The sequence below is a fragment of the Ctenocephalides felis genome, unplaced genomic scaffold (genome assembly GCF_003426905.1).
Source record: "Ctenocephalides felis isolate EL2017-DRISC unplaced genomic scaffold, ASM342690v1 CF-g0.4_SCAFFOLD_01886, whole genome shotgun sequence".
NCBI lineage: Eukaryota > Metazoa > Arthropoda > Insecta > Siphonaptera > Pulicidae > Ctenocephalides > Ctenocephalides felis.
The window spans coordinates 104,075,290-104,090,730 of record NW_020538040.1 but is presented as its reverse complement, the minus strand read 5'-3'; the positions used below and the strand labels follow the sequence as shown (position 1 = coordinate 104,090,730).

The 15,441-nt window shown below is 29.6% G+C and overlaps 1 protein-coding gene across 1 annotated transcript in view; it reads right to left on the bottom strand.

Moving 5' to 3' along the window:
* LOC113375624 (lachesin-like) overlaps positions 1-15,441 on the bottom strand; it is a 312,938-nt gene that overhangs the window by 14,636 nt on the left and 282,861 nt on the right. The window contains exons 5-6 of the mRNA XM_026615555.1: positions 14,197-14,325; positions 12,063-12,182 (exon numbers count right to left, since the gene is read on the bottom strand). Coding sequence (XP_026471340.1) covers positions 12,063-12,182; positions 14,197-14,325 — 249 coding nt within the window. The remainder of the gene's footprint in view (positions 1-12,062; positions 12,183-14,196; positions 14,326-15,441) is intronic.

Genomic DNA, 15,441 nt, shown 5'->3' with positions numbered 1-15,441 from the left:
ATTTTTAGTGATAAATAGGAAAGTTGTACAAATTTTCCGCATGCGATAATTCCATAAACTATTAGTTTCGCTTCAAATTAACTTTATGCATAGTTTTATTACATATTATATCACATATTCACATCTAAGTTTAACTTTTTCACGAAAATTATTTAAGTATATATTTTTTTAATATTATCCATGATTGCTTCGAAATTCTTCGATATAAGGGAAGTAGGGATAAAATCACATATTATAACCAGTCTCAATCGTTTTTACTTGTCTTTGGTACCAGGTCTATTGACTACCAGTAAAATAGTATGTTAATTAAGTAGGAACTATAATAACATATTTATTAGGCAACGCACAAAATGACATATAGGGTAAAGATATACTGATATGTTAATTTTTAAAAAACAGTTAACTAATAAATCGTGTCGTCCTCTTTGGGACATTAGAATATGAAGGATGAACCCAAAGGGGACGTCATACATTGTAAGTATTGTAACCAATCTTTGCTGAACTCAGAACGGAAAAAGAAGGTTTTGCAGCAAATGCAAGTCTCTTAGTAGTTCTATGCCATTTGTCCAAAATTGAACAAAAATAAATAATTAATCAAAATTGTACCAAGTACCTGAATATTAAATTAAAAATACTGACATAAGTTGATCGATTTTAATTGAAATATTAACGAATATCAATAAATGATTCCCATAAAAACATCAAAATAACATTTTCAAGACGCAAAACACGTTTGAACTGATTACTGTGACAATGACGCTCAACATCTGGCAGGATCATGATCATTGCTTACTGCATATGTACAGTCACGAAAACGTTAATAAAACTATCCAATTTCTAAACAAGGTCACTATGCCATTGTGTCCTTATATACTATTTTGTCCCTATTTCCTCTATATAATAGTAAATATAGGAACATACTGTAATTTATACATAGTTTTGTCATAGGCAGAACCTTAAACTAATTTTATATCCTTTCCTCGAACATGGAAAGGTCGTAATCCAAGTGCGGTATTACAAAGCACGTATCTATATCCAAAGTTGTTGAAATATTGTTAGATTAGGTCACCTGAATTACTTTCAACTGAAAGGATTAATTAATGTTGGCCGATTTAATGAATGTTTGACATGCACTATCTCAAATCGCAATCCCGAGGTCCGATAGAAATGTAAACACTCCTTCTAAAATAGCTTTACTATATATTACCAAGCTACTCTTTGGGTCGAGAGGTCAAGATAATCATATTCACATGCGACAAACTGATTACGTTTGGTAAAATTATATGACGCTCATATGACAATAAAGGACATATGAGGTAAACATCCCTTGTTTCGTGGATGTAGAAAATATAGATCGTTTTATAGGATATAGTATTACTTTCATTCATATATAGTTTTTAAATTGTAACAACATCAGAATGTATATCAGTGTTCAATATAAAATAGAAATATTCATGTTAGCATTCGTATTTTTCTGGATATGACCATGTATATTAATAATATTTCGAATTGAGCATTCTTAAAAATACCGCATTATGTTTCTTGCAATCTAGCAAGCTCTGGTTTGAAGAACTTTGTGATTTTCTCTTGCTTGACGGTTTTTAAAAGCTTATTCAATTGAGGACTTAAAACAGGTCTTCGTAATATACGGATCAGTGTTTATGAAAAAGTAGCATTGCTTATGTTTTACTTAAATCTCCGCTAAGAAGTTTTCAATTAAATGTCACAATACCAAAGTATATTGTTAAATTTTTTCCTCTAAATAATTTTCGGTAAAATCTTCGTCTTACAATTTGAACAATTTTTGAAATTGCTATGACTATTAGTAATATTATCTGTTCGGCAATATCATTTTCAGCATCGTGATGAAATATTTCAGATGTAATTTTACTTTTTGTTTTTAGACCAATTGATAGAATTTAGTATATTGGACTAAATACCTATTGAAATCTTTTAATTATAATATGTTTACTTATTAGATCAGCAGAAAAAGAAATTTTTATCCGTGAATATAGAATTCGGGTGAAATTCATTTTGTATTGTGATATGACGTTGTTGTAAAATAATTGTATCCCAGTACTCGACGTCAAGCCGAGGCGGGGTGATAATATTGATCATAACTATCCTAAAAAAAGTTACAAAAGAAAATTATCTTACGTAGTTATTAGCTTATTTAAAGAAAATTATTAGCTTTTAAGTACAACTTAGAGCTTTGAAGAAAATGTGAACATTTTTCGGTTATTGTGAATTCGGTTATTGTGAATTTAAATTTAAATAATTTAAAATTTGAATTCATATTGATAAATAACAATTTTAGGACCATAATTTTCAAGAATAAAAATTTTTGTTACTTGAAAAATGGTCACATTTTCATCAAAGCTCAATATTACATTTAAAAGCTCATAATTTAATTACCACTTTTTACTTTCATTAATCAACTACGTGAGACAAGTTTATTTTCTAATTTTTTCAGGACCGTTATGATCAATTTAATCTCCCCGTTTCGGCTTGACGTTGAGCTCTGGGATAATCTGTATATATATTTAATGCGATGATGAAGAGTGTAAGACTTAAAACCTCATAGATTTTTCTTAAATTTTTTCATTATAGAATATATTAATCATTACAGTACATTTTTCACCATTTGAAACAGCATATATTATATGACAATACATATTTATTAAATAAATAATACTACGTATTTAAAGACTAGACGTGCTGTATTTCTATAGTTTCTTTGATTTTAATAGCTAATTGAATTAACTGGTGCATGGCATCGTGCCTTAAAGCAAATTACTGGAACTTTCCGTACCATAATTTAAAATGTTTAAAAATCCTTTAAATAAATAAATAAAATCTGCATTTTTGAAAAATTAGTTTTTTTTTAAATTTTGAAATTTTTTTGATACTTTGAATTTTTCTGAAAGTTTGAAACTTTTTTAGAAAGCAATCGTGATGCGTGGCTATTTTAGAGAAGAAATATCGAAGCGCGTAAGCGCCGCACCACAGTCAACGGATAACTATTGGTACCGAACCCATAGAAATGTAAACAAATTTCATACTTATTAATAAAATTTCTATAAAATATCTGATAATTTGATATAATGGCATTATTTTTCCATTTTTCACTCGATCTCTGAAACCGCGAGACCTGCATTCGCAAAGTTTAAAAAGAACTTTAATTTGTCAATAAAAATAAAACGTTTTTTGAATGATTCAAATCGGACGCTTCGTTCTTTCAAAAACTGAGTTATCATTTTTGGCACTTTTTGCCCGTAACTTTGAAATGGCTAGACCTGCCTTTACCAAAACTTAATCAACACGTCTCCTTATTAATGCAAATCGGTGGTTCGTGTTAAGGTTGATTCGTGTTTTCGAAATCGTCCACAAAAATTTGTATCCGTACACACACACACATACATCCATTTTATTCAAGGTATGTCAAAATGTTTAGAAACTTTTGAAACGTAAAATACATAAAAATGTTCATTTTCGATTTTTTTGCGATTACTATAACCTACCCTACGGAAAGTTAAAAACTATTTGCTGCAATATACAAGTCTGAATCTAAGATATATAATAACACGTATAATGAATAACCAAGATGATCGAAGCTATGACGACGTAGCATCCTTAAAGTTTTAATTGCATTGCATATCTCTTAGCGCGTTTCATTCAGCAGCAAAGAAATAAACAAAATTGTAAATGATTAATCATCATGATCCGCCGGCAGTGTGAGGTTGCAAAAAAGTCAGAAGAAAGCGAGTCAGAAAGTCAAAAGGGCGTGCGTAAATAATGTCTTAACTGATGAACACGACGGGTAATCTACGATGTTTACAGCGTGGCCCCTTGCTAGAGTAAAAATCTACATCCGTCATCCCACCCCGGCCGCCGAAAATATAACCCGGTTGAGAAAATTATAACTTGGAATCAAGCGGAAGCTTAATTTACTTATACACGACGGTCGAAGAGATCCGTAAAAGAATCTGTTGCCGACCGCGGTCGCCGCTCCTAACAGTAAGTGAGTGGCGGTCCGCACTTTCGAGGAAACTTTGAAACGCTAGGGTCTTTTTTCTCCCGTTATTCATTCTTTCGTCTGTGCGTGCGGCATCTGATGTATTTAATGCTTCTTTAAAAGCATAAGCACATGATCTTTCTTCGAAAGATTCGCAAACCAGAAAACAATATTTAATACAAAGTACGCTTAAGTACTCGAAAGTAATAAACTGTTGTGTATAATTTTGTTGAACGCAATGAGGTTTCGGCCCGAAAGCCGAAACTTTATGGCGGTAGACGAGGACGGGAATTAATAAATCTTTGTGGATACTTTTGCATTATACATTTTCGACCTATATACACGCTAAAATATCTATAATGTTAAATGAAATAAATTGATACTCTTACAAAGTTACAACATATTTTTTAAATTATATTAAATAAATCTAAAATAAAACAAAAATGTAAAAGATACTTACTGATGAATAAAAATATTGATGAAACCTATTGATACTATTCATTAAGAAAATATGGACAAAATAATATAGTGTTTATTAACTTAATAATAAATCGCAAGTAATCGCAAAAAAATCGAAAATGACATTTTTTATAAATCTTTACGTTTCAGAGATTTCTGAATATTTTGGCATACAGTAGAAAAACTGGATGTATATGTGTGTATGTGTGTGCGTGTGTGTATGTGTGTTTGGATACAATTTTTTGTCGACGATTTCGGGAACAAGGATGAAGCGATTTGAATAATTCAAAAACCATTCGATTTGTATTGATAAGGAGACGTGCTGATTAGTTTTTGGCGAAGGCAGGTCTAGCCGTTCCGAAGATATGAGGCAAAAAACGGTAACTCAGTTTTTAAGAGAATAGAGCATCCGATTTGAATAATTCAAAAAACATTTTACTTGTATTAACAAGATGAAGAACTGATCAAATTTTCATAAAGGCAGGTCTAGCGGTTTCGGAGATCTAGTAAAAAAAGTAAAAAAAGTGCCATCTGGCAGTCAAAAATGATCATTAGACATCTGCACATCAAATTATCAGATATTTTATAGAAATTTTAACAATAAGTATAAATTTTGTTTACATTCCTATGCTTATCCGTTAGACGGCGGCGCGGCGCTTACGCGCTTCGATATTTTGTCTCTATGCAGTTAAAGCAGTACGACTGCTTTGAAAAAAAGTTCAGAATTTCCAAAATATTTTCAAATACACTTTTCTTCAAAATAATAGTTTCTCAAAAATCTAATTTTTCAGGGTAAATTTTTTTTAAAAATGTTAATCTTTTGAAAAAAAAATAATTTTTGGTACGAGAAGTTTTAGCAATTTGCCTTAAGGCACGATGCCATGCGCCCCACTAGTTTAATTTTTTATTGATATTTATTTACTTAATGATAGTTATTTATTTAATGATATTATAACCAGTCTCAATCATTTTACTGAGCTTTGGTTCATCAACTATCCGTAACATATCTAACTAGGGGTGTATGGCATCGTGCCAAACATATATGAGATTATAAATTGGACAATGATGAGAATGTAAGTTTGCATGAAAAGTAAATGAACACAAAAAACCTAATGAGGAGGAGTTAGAATAAATGTTCTTATCTCATATTTCTAACAGTTATATAAACTGAATTGCAAAGTTAAAATTATTTTTTTAAGTATCTAAGTGAGTTTTAAAATTTTAGCTACACTTAAAATTATAATACGAATTATTTTCGATATTAAAAAAAATTTTTTTTGAAAATGGGTAAAAAAAATTAAATATTTTTTTTGCTTTCCCCAAAAACTATCGTTTCGTCAATAAAAGCAAAAGGTTTTCTAAATCATTCAAATCAGATGATTTATTCTTTCAAAAACTATCATTTTCTGAATATTTAGCTCCTTCTCTCCAAAACAGCTAGACGTGTCTTTGCTAAAAGCTAATCAGGACGTCTTCCTATCAGTAGGAATCGAATGTTTTTCGATATTTGAATTCGGTTGATTCGTGCGCCCAAAATCATGGACAAAAAATTGTCTCCATACAAAACACACACAGCATCAAATATTTATAATTTGCTAAAATGTTCAGAAACCTCTGAAACGTGAAGTTATCCAAAAAATTGTATTTTCAATTTTTGGACGATTACTATAATTTATCCTATGGGAAATTTATTAAGTAGGAAATATAATAATATATTTATTAGAAATAACGTAACTAATTACAAAAATCCTATCAAACGCTCAATAATTGCAATAAAATTGATCAGAGTTTCTAGTACTAGCATGAGTTAATTGATTTTAATAGAATTAATTAATAATAAACAATCATTAATTCCCGAAAAACATGATAGAACCACCCTGAAACTAAACATTTGAAGGTTCGATACACGTTTGAACTGATTACTGCTACAAGACTGTCACAATGAAATGTATGCGCGCAAACGTTTTTAAAACTGACCAATTTTTAAATAAGACCACTAATAAATTTCATAGTCTTAACGAATATCTTAAACAATTATAACCCAAGAAAGAGTGGTTTTAATCATAAGACATTCACAACCATTTAAAAATTCTATCATCACAAATTTAAATGTTGTTAAATCTAAATTATTAATGATTAAATCGATTATCTATCCATAGTCGGAAAGTTGTTGTGATTTGCCTTAGGGCAAAAGGTCACATACACCTAGTTATTGTAATAAATTATTATTATTATGTTGAAAATTTTCTTGATCTATATTATTGTGATATTACATCGATAACTTTCCAAAGAAACTATATTCAGTTTATATCTCAATGTTGAACTTACAATTATACTTGAGATATTGCAGTAATATGTACTAACTGAGCTTGTTCGCTGAGAGTTTTGTAGAAACTTATTTATTGGCAGTGAAGTTTGCTTTTATTATGCAATATTGAATGTAATTAGCCCATTGATCCGTATCAATTTTTGCACAAACTAAACATATTGAAATATGTAAGAAATTATAATAATTTAATATCAGATATTGTAGAAAACATTTCACAGTTGTAATGCCAGCGGATTTATGGTGTTTAAGTATTTTACTCAAATAATAATGATTATTTTACACTTTGAATGTAAGCTAATTTTATTATTCATCGTTATACCGGTATACTAAATTATATATTGCAAGCATATCACAAACACCTAAGACAATTTACGCGTCCTCTGGAACTTATTACATAAACTTGTCATCCAATTTTACAGAACTGTAAAATGCTTAATGTATTTCTGTCACTCAAAATGTAAAATGCGTGTAAAGTTTATAGAAAATATACACTATTAAGTATGGTTTTTATAAAAAATGGTAAATGTTTCCAGTTTGAACATAATAATCTTATATACTATAAACCAAATTACATTGAATGAGGCTTACTCATATTAATATGCAGAAATGTAAATATGATTTAAAATTCTTATTCTTATTGATCACAGATATCACCTGATTTCTCATAAATTCATTCTCCTTTCCCAATTATAGTACGTATCATTTTGCATCATCATTATTATTCCTTCTCCAAAGTAACAGAAAATAAATTTACAAATTTATTGACAGCGGTGAGACTGGGTACGGTTGTGCCAGAGTACGTTAGTGATAGTCGTAATAACACCTAAACTATACTGACTTTGGGATAGGGTTCAAAGGGAGAAAGATGAAATATGTTTGTTAAAACAAGATTTAATTACTGAGTCATTGCCATACATTAACATGCTCTATAGACCGCATCGTTTAAAAGTGAGTTTCTTTGTTCGAATCCTTTTAATAATAACTGTTACTTGTATACAGATAGGTTACTTTGTTTATTTTGAGGTAAGTAATTTATCACATAATCAATTATACACCGACGATTTGTTTTCAAAAGTGTACGTTGGGTATGGTTCTGTCAATTTTTGTGGGTGCAGTTGTGACATGTATTTCTTGTCCATTTCGGTTAAACAGAAATAAGACAAAATACGAAAAAGCAAGGCAAGAAAAGAAAGTTTCTGTCTGATTTGTGGAAGCTTATATTCTGAAAGTGCCAACGAACATGCAGTTTCTGGTTTGTCACCATTGTAATGATGATTCTGACTAGATCTCAGTATATTAATACATAGGTACTGTAATATTTTGACTGATTTTGTTACATATTGTAATAATATATTCATAAGTGCTTGTTTAAATAATTATGTTGTGTTGTGTTACATATTTCTAACAATAAAAGTCGTTATAAAACATGTTCATGTTAATACCTATTGTATAATCGCCCCTAAGACGGTTGTGACACTCGTCTTTTTCTTGTATGATTAAATTTTATGATTAATCCATTGTATTTGAGGTCAGTATTTTAGTATTTCCACATAAATATTCAAATTTTCATTTAATTTACTTTTCTACCAACTAACTAGTAAATTAACAAAATTATTTTTGATAATAAAAAGTTGCACAAAGTCTCTGCTACTATTTCGAAATTGAGCAGAATAAAAATTCATGAAATCTGAAAAGCATTTTTCGCTCTATATTAAAAATCTAGATTTAAAAATTATTTGTTGTAAGTGGCATTTAGTCTTAGGGCAAGTTGCATAAACTTTCCGAAATGTGTAAGAATTGACTTAATCAATCAAAATTGAAATTTAGACTTTTATATAAAATTTTCAAATATAAAGTTATCGCTTTTAATTAAATCTAAACATTTCGATTTCGAATAGAATTTTTTCAAATACATTTAAATTAACTGTAATTATATTAATTATATTGCACAGACACATGCTTGTATGCCCAAAATTTGTTGCTTATTATTTTAAATTTTAATGAATTGACAATGTTTGACTCATCACATCATAAAAGCAAAATATAAATACAAATTACAGAAATACAAATTATGACTATAATATTTTTTCAAACTTTGATGAAATTTTAACATTAAGCTATTTGTCGTAGGGCCGCAACATTTTAGTATATTTTATAAGACCATGATATCTATTGTCTAAAAAAGAGTCATAAAAATCGGCAATTTTTACTTTTCACTTTTCTGCTGTTTAAAAAGAAACGGCTTGATTGATCGTCGCGCAAAATGATAAACGCTAGTCCTCATCGAGATACATCGAATGGCTTTTAAATTTTTGAAATCAGTCCAGCGGTTCTTGAGAAAACGTCGATTTACGGCAAAAAATCTGTTCACATACACTCACACATACTTTTTTCAAATTTGGTCTCATTCGATTCAGAATGGCTTAACGTCAAGAAAACATAAAATTAGCGAATCGGATTTTTTTATGAAAACATAAACTTCTCCTTAGGGAAGTTAAAAATCTCTCTTTCTACTTCCTTACCTCACCCTAAATTCCACTGAATATTATCTCCCTCTCAACTTAAGTTTGCCTTGCCCGATCAAAATTTTCTTAACGCTCTCGTCACACGTTCACCAGCTTACTCATCAAATCAAGTGTTCGTTTCAAGGTTTCATTGAAAATGTAAAGACAGTGTTTTAAAAAATGGCTTGACATATAAACGTATCCGCCTTCAGGTTATATAAAAATGTATCGTTTGTATGTTTACCGGTGTGTTTGCTAACAGCTACAGCCGGAGAGCCGTAGTCCCCCCGTGATAAATACCTAGCGACGTGTTCGAGATTTCGCACTTTCCGTCCACAATAGAGAGTTATCTGTGCGGCAGGTCGCACGCCGCCTTAGCTCCGATAGCGGATCAGGATGTCACGAGCAGAAGAAAAAACCACGGAGAATATGAATTGAAACGTCGAACGGCGCGAGTTCATTCGAGTGAACATTTTAAGAGAGCGCAAACGAATATCGAATATTATTCAAACTGTCATAGTAATCCGAAGCTCGGCCGTGATTTATCGCGTCTACGGCGATCGACGAGGGAAAAAGCTGAAGTCTTCTTTGAGAACTTCTTTAAGAACAGATTATGTGAACCGATTGAAAGTATAAAGCTATCGTTTAATGGAAATGCTGTTATTTCATGTTCAGCAATAATATTGCTTGATAGAATAAAATATCACTGTTGAATTGTTACCATTTAAACAGTCAACCTACAGAAAACGAGTAGCGCATGGCATTGTGCCTTGGTAAAACTTTTCAAAATATCGACTTTTTGTAAATTTGAGTGTTTCTTCGGAAAATATCTAATTTATTAAATCGACTGTATTGAAAATTTCGTACTTTTGTGAAAATTTGAAAGTTTTGAAGAATTTTAAAACTCATTTAAGTCGGCTGATCCATAAAGTCGAAAATGTTAAGAAAATTTGTTTGAACTATATAAGTTACTATAACTCATTATAAGAGTAATATAAAACATTATAAATCTTGGTACGAAACCCATAGAATTTGGAAGCAAAATTTGTACTTATTATTAACATCTCTATAAAATATCTGATAATTTGATGTACATATGTAATTGATACTCTTTGACCCCCAAATGCCATTTTTAACATTATTTCTAGATCTGCTATACCGCTGGTCCTGTCTTCACAAAAATTTCATCACACGGTTGGACCTGTCATTGTCCAAACCGAATCAGCACGTCCCCAGCAATAGGATTCAAAACTCATTTGAATCATTCAAATCGGTTACTCCGTGTTCTCGAAATCGTTGACAAAAATTATAGTAGCACACACACATACATAAACATTAGGGTGGTCCTTAATATGGACATTTTCGAATTTACTAGCTCCTAAAGGCTCAAATAGTTCCAAATTGATAAAAAACAATTATCTCAAAGCTTTAGCTCTTAATATTGTTTTTTAGATAGCGCGCAATTCAATCAATGGAAATAGCATGAAAATTTTTTAGATATAATTTAGCGAACAAATGAATGACTTTTATTCAAAATTTGTCGCTAAGTTATACCTAAAAAATTTTTTTTTTAATTTTCAAAATTTTTTTCATGCTATTTCCATACAAAGTTTGATTGAATTGCGCACTAGCTAAAAGTTAATATTAAGAGCTAAAACTTTCAAAAAATTGTTTTTTATCAATTTGGAACCATTTGAGCCCTTGGGAGCAAGTAAATTCGAAAATGTTCATTAAGGACCACCCTAATTCACATACATCAACTTTTTCTAAGCTATGCCAAAATGTTCAGAAACCTTTGAAACGTAAAGATAAGTTAGTTGAAAACTGAAACTTTCAACACAAAACATTATTATTAAATACTTTTTTTCACAAGACTTTAAACATTTATGTAATCATTCCATGAATCAGTGCTTACACATAGTTTCAGTTACTTGATACATTATTCTATTAAATACGTGCCGTGAATCTAAAGTTATTAATCAACAAACCCGATGATTTGGCAGAACTAATTGTAGAGTACTACTGATATGCCCAAAAATTGTGACACACGTTAGTATCAAGTATCAACTAATATAATAATTTTATTTTTAAAAAGTAAATCAAAAGTTAATACATTTCTTCATAAGTAACATCATTTTTTATGCACTTTTTTTCAGAAAATTGTATTATGATTAAGCAAAACTCAATGCTCATTTGAAAGATATCAATTGAGTTTCATTATTTTGGAATTTTCAAAAGATTTCTATTCTTGTTCATTAATTAAATTCGGGTAGTTCATTTATGACTCAAAGCAAAATGCCACTAACACCTTATTGTCTATCAAATGCCGTTTTTATTACCAACCTATTAACGATAACTACATAATATAACAAAATTACTAAAGTTATGATAATAGTACGATTAGGCAGTAGCTATATTTTTTTATTAAATTAAAGTTATGTTAAATTGGAATAATCTTAAAATCTTTAAATGTTATATTGCACCATCTTAATATTGTAAAAACTTTGAAATTATTAAACCATTAAATATTGAAACCAGTATAATTAAAAAGTATAATATTTTTAAGAGCAAAATCGAATCAATCTAATTCTTCAATCAATATATTTCCACTAATGTTCGACTAACCGCAAAGCCAAATGCAGTGATATTATTATTGTAAATAATCAATATAATCGTCTAATTGCCCCTTAATCGTGCTAATCAATAGAATTTACATGCACAAAGCAAAGCATGTTCATTATCTGTAGTATATTACCTGTATCTCTAATCCAATAGTTAATTGACTTTGGTGAAGCTTCCACATAGCATTCGAGCGTCACGTCGGTCCCGAGAGGGGCGCCCACCAGCTGGTTCGGCACTTGAATCACAGGCGGAACTTTGAAAGGAAATTCATTGATAAATATAGGTTTAAATTCAAATATTCAATATTAAATGCAATGGTCAGTAATTAATTACTCGCGAGTTATTAAAATCGAAATATTTTTTTTGTAACAACATATGCGAATTCTTAAATTAGCAATAAGATTCTCATAAAAGAAACATTTCAAACGGTATGGAAATTAAAAAAGAGTATAGGACATCAATTTACATGAAATGGATATTTATATAAATGATTAAGGTACTTAAAATTAAGTTTGAATTGGTTCAGAAATCTGTAACAGATATATAATTTTGAATTTGATTTGAAATGTGATGTGTATTTGTATATATCAAGCCCTTAACAACGTGATTCAAATCACGTTTTACTCGATTTTAATCAACTTGCAGCAAGCAGAGAAATATTTCATGTAAAACATATGTATGGAAATAAATTTTAATAAACTTAAAAAATTAATGTTTAAATTTCGATCGAATCATTCGAGTTACTCGCATAATCCGAACTAAACGACTCATTCGAGTTAGTCGCATGATTCGACTCAATCGAATCATTCGAGTTAACCCCATGAATCGAATTCAAGCGACTCTTACGAGCCTTTCAATTTTTGAACAGATGAGCAGCTAAAATATTGTCATTGTCCTTGTCCACTAAAACAAATTCGTTTGTTTGTAAAATATTAATACTTTGCTTGTTTGTTTTATATGCTCTAGTGATGCAGAAGTGTTTGGTTTTTTTATTGTGAATTAATTTGAAAATATATTTTAACTGTCTTCAGATTTAAATCAATTTTATACATTTTTTAATAGTAATTTATATTTAAAAATTTTAATTTATTGAGTATATTGGCCAAACATAGCACTTTTCATCATAAATTTTTATCATATTTACTAAAGAAATACACCGATGTTTTTTTGTTATCTTTTTCACCTTATTTAAGCTCGAACCGAACTGATTTTATAATTTCTGGCCGTTTTTGGGCATCTTCTAGAAGTTTTCTCTAAAGCAGCTGCATCGATTTCAATAGTTTAAAAGGCTCTCGATATATTTCTATAAGAACTCGCGTTGATTACACGTAAACTAATATATTGATTTTTTATTAATTAAATCTATTATATACAGATACTCTATAAATTAATTTGTACAAGTATAAAGAGAGTCATTGAGTACATAATTATTATCTATTAATAACATCATTTATATTTTTTTGGATATTAATATCAAATTAATATTAATTCAAGTAATATCGTAAGAACTCAAGTATTACAAAAAGTTATAAGACTTATATTTAATAAGATATAAGTTTACTATTATCTATCATTATATTTTATTATATTGTACTATCATATATAATCCAACTATTATCTATCTTACCGTGAGATACCTATAACATCAATTTCTCTCCTTATAAATAATATATTACCGTTAGATTATTATTCGTTATTAAATTTTATTATATATGTATAACATACACCCTACACGCCTTTTACTTGTTATAAACCTTACTTTCTACTATTTATATGCTATATTTTTGCCTTATGCCATATACTCTATTATCTATTATCTCTAGCCTATACTTCATTTCTATTCTACTAGCCTATTATCTATTATCTCTAGCCTATACTTCATTTTCTATACCGGGATTGAACCCAGAGCCCCAGCGTGGCAGTCATGCACTTTAACCACACTCTATTGGGTCCGTGCGCCCCACTTATGTTAGGAAATTACTGTACTAGATGATTTATCTATGATTTGGAACGATGTTCGTTCGGAATGTGTCAAAAGCATATTCTCAGTTAGAAAATATAGAAAACAATCACATAATATAAAATAAATTAATTTCATTGTATAAAAATACTAAAGTTGATGAAAAATAAAAATAAATATAATTGTTTTAGTTAAGTTTATTTATAAAATGCTAGAAAATTTCCTAGGAAAACTAGGTTAGGGTACAAGGTCAGGCACAAATAGTTTAATTCATTCGAAATTGATTTAATAGTTTACTTTTACTTACAATGAACGTTGACCATTATTCGCTTGCTGATTGCAGGTGGGACGTGATTATTTGCGATGCAGAGATACGCGCCCATTTCGGATCTTGTGATTTTGGACAACTTTAGAACTTCTCCTTGATATGATGAAACTGTAATATGAAATAGAGCCTGGTGAATATATTATTTAAAACTATATAAAATATAAAAAAAATAGAAATAATATACAAAATAATTTACAAATATTAATCTCTAATTTTTAATGCATTATTTGGTAACATTCATTTCAAAAAATTTTCATCAACGTTTCTAGAAAAAAAACTTGAACATTTGAAAACCGTTCAGAAAATTAAGTATAAAATTGTGAGAATTAGTAATATCAATAATTATTATATAATAGAAATTTTTTAAATACTTATTTCAACAGTAATCAGAACTCAAGAGTCCTATGTGTTGTTATGACGAATTTTTTCTAAACTACGTTTTTTATAGATGGCAGCCCAAACAGTTGTCTTATCACTAGGCGATAATTTTTATTATTACAATTATTGTAATAGTGATGACTTTTTATTAGTGTAGCAATGCCGTATCAGAGCTATTTTTACTTAAAAACATGTTGCTATTTATATTTCCAAGTGAAAACCGTTGTCACTACTGCATGACAACAGGCTGCTCGAAGCGGGATCGAACCCAAGTCCTCTGATTCAGGTCCAGTCGTTCTAGCCACTTACCTACGAGCGAGCCCAATATACTGTTTATACTCAAACAAAGAGAAAATGCTTATGTGAATTTGAAAATGAAGTTTATTTGATAGATAAATTATGAGATAAGTGTTAAATTTTAACACGATACTAAAAAATATCAAAATTTAAAAAAATCCATTAGATTAATATCCTTGCGTGCAACTCCATAAAAAAGTAAAATGTAATTAAGAAGAGCCAATTTTTAAAAACATTTTTTCAAGTATATTTTACCTTTTGTTTTAATGGAAAGAGTAATCGACTACGGTGGTATCCCTATATTTATATGGAAATTTGACATTTCTCTATAAGTCGGGCACTTTGTATTGTTTATTCGGGTACGCAAATAAAGTATTGTCTGTGGGATGTTATTGCACGTACGCGAAACGAGTTCGGTCCGAAATTATTCACAGTTGTAAAGCTGGATGAGCAAAAGAGCAATATCGTTCAACATAAAGTGTCAACAGTTTTTCTTGTTTTAGAGTTTGAATTCGAATGCTGAATTTATTGTGTCTCATATGAAATTTC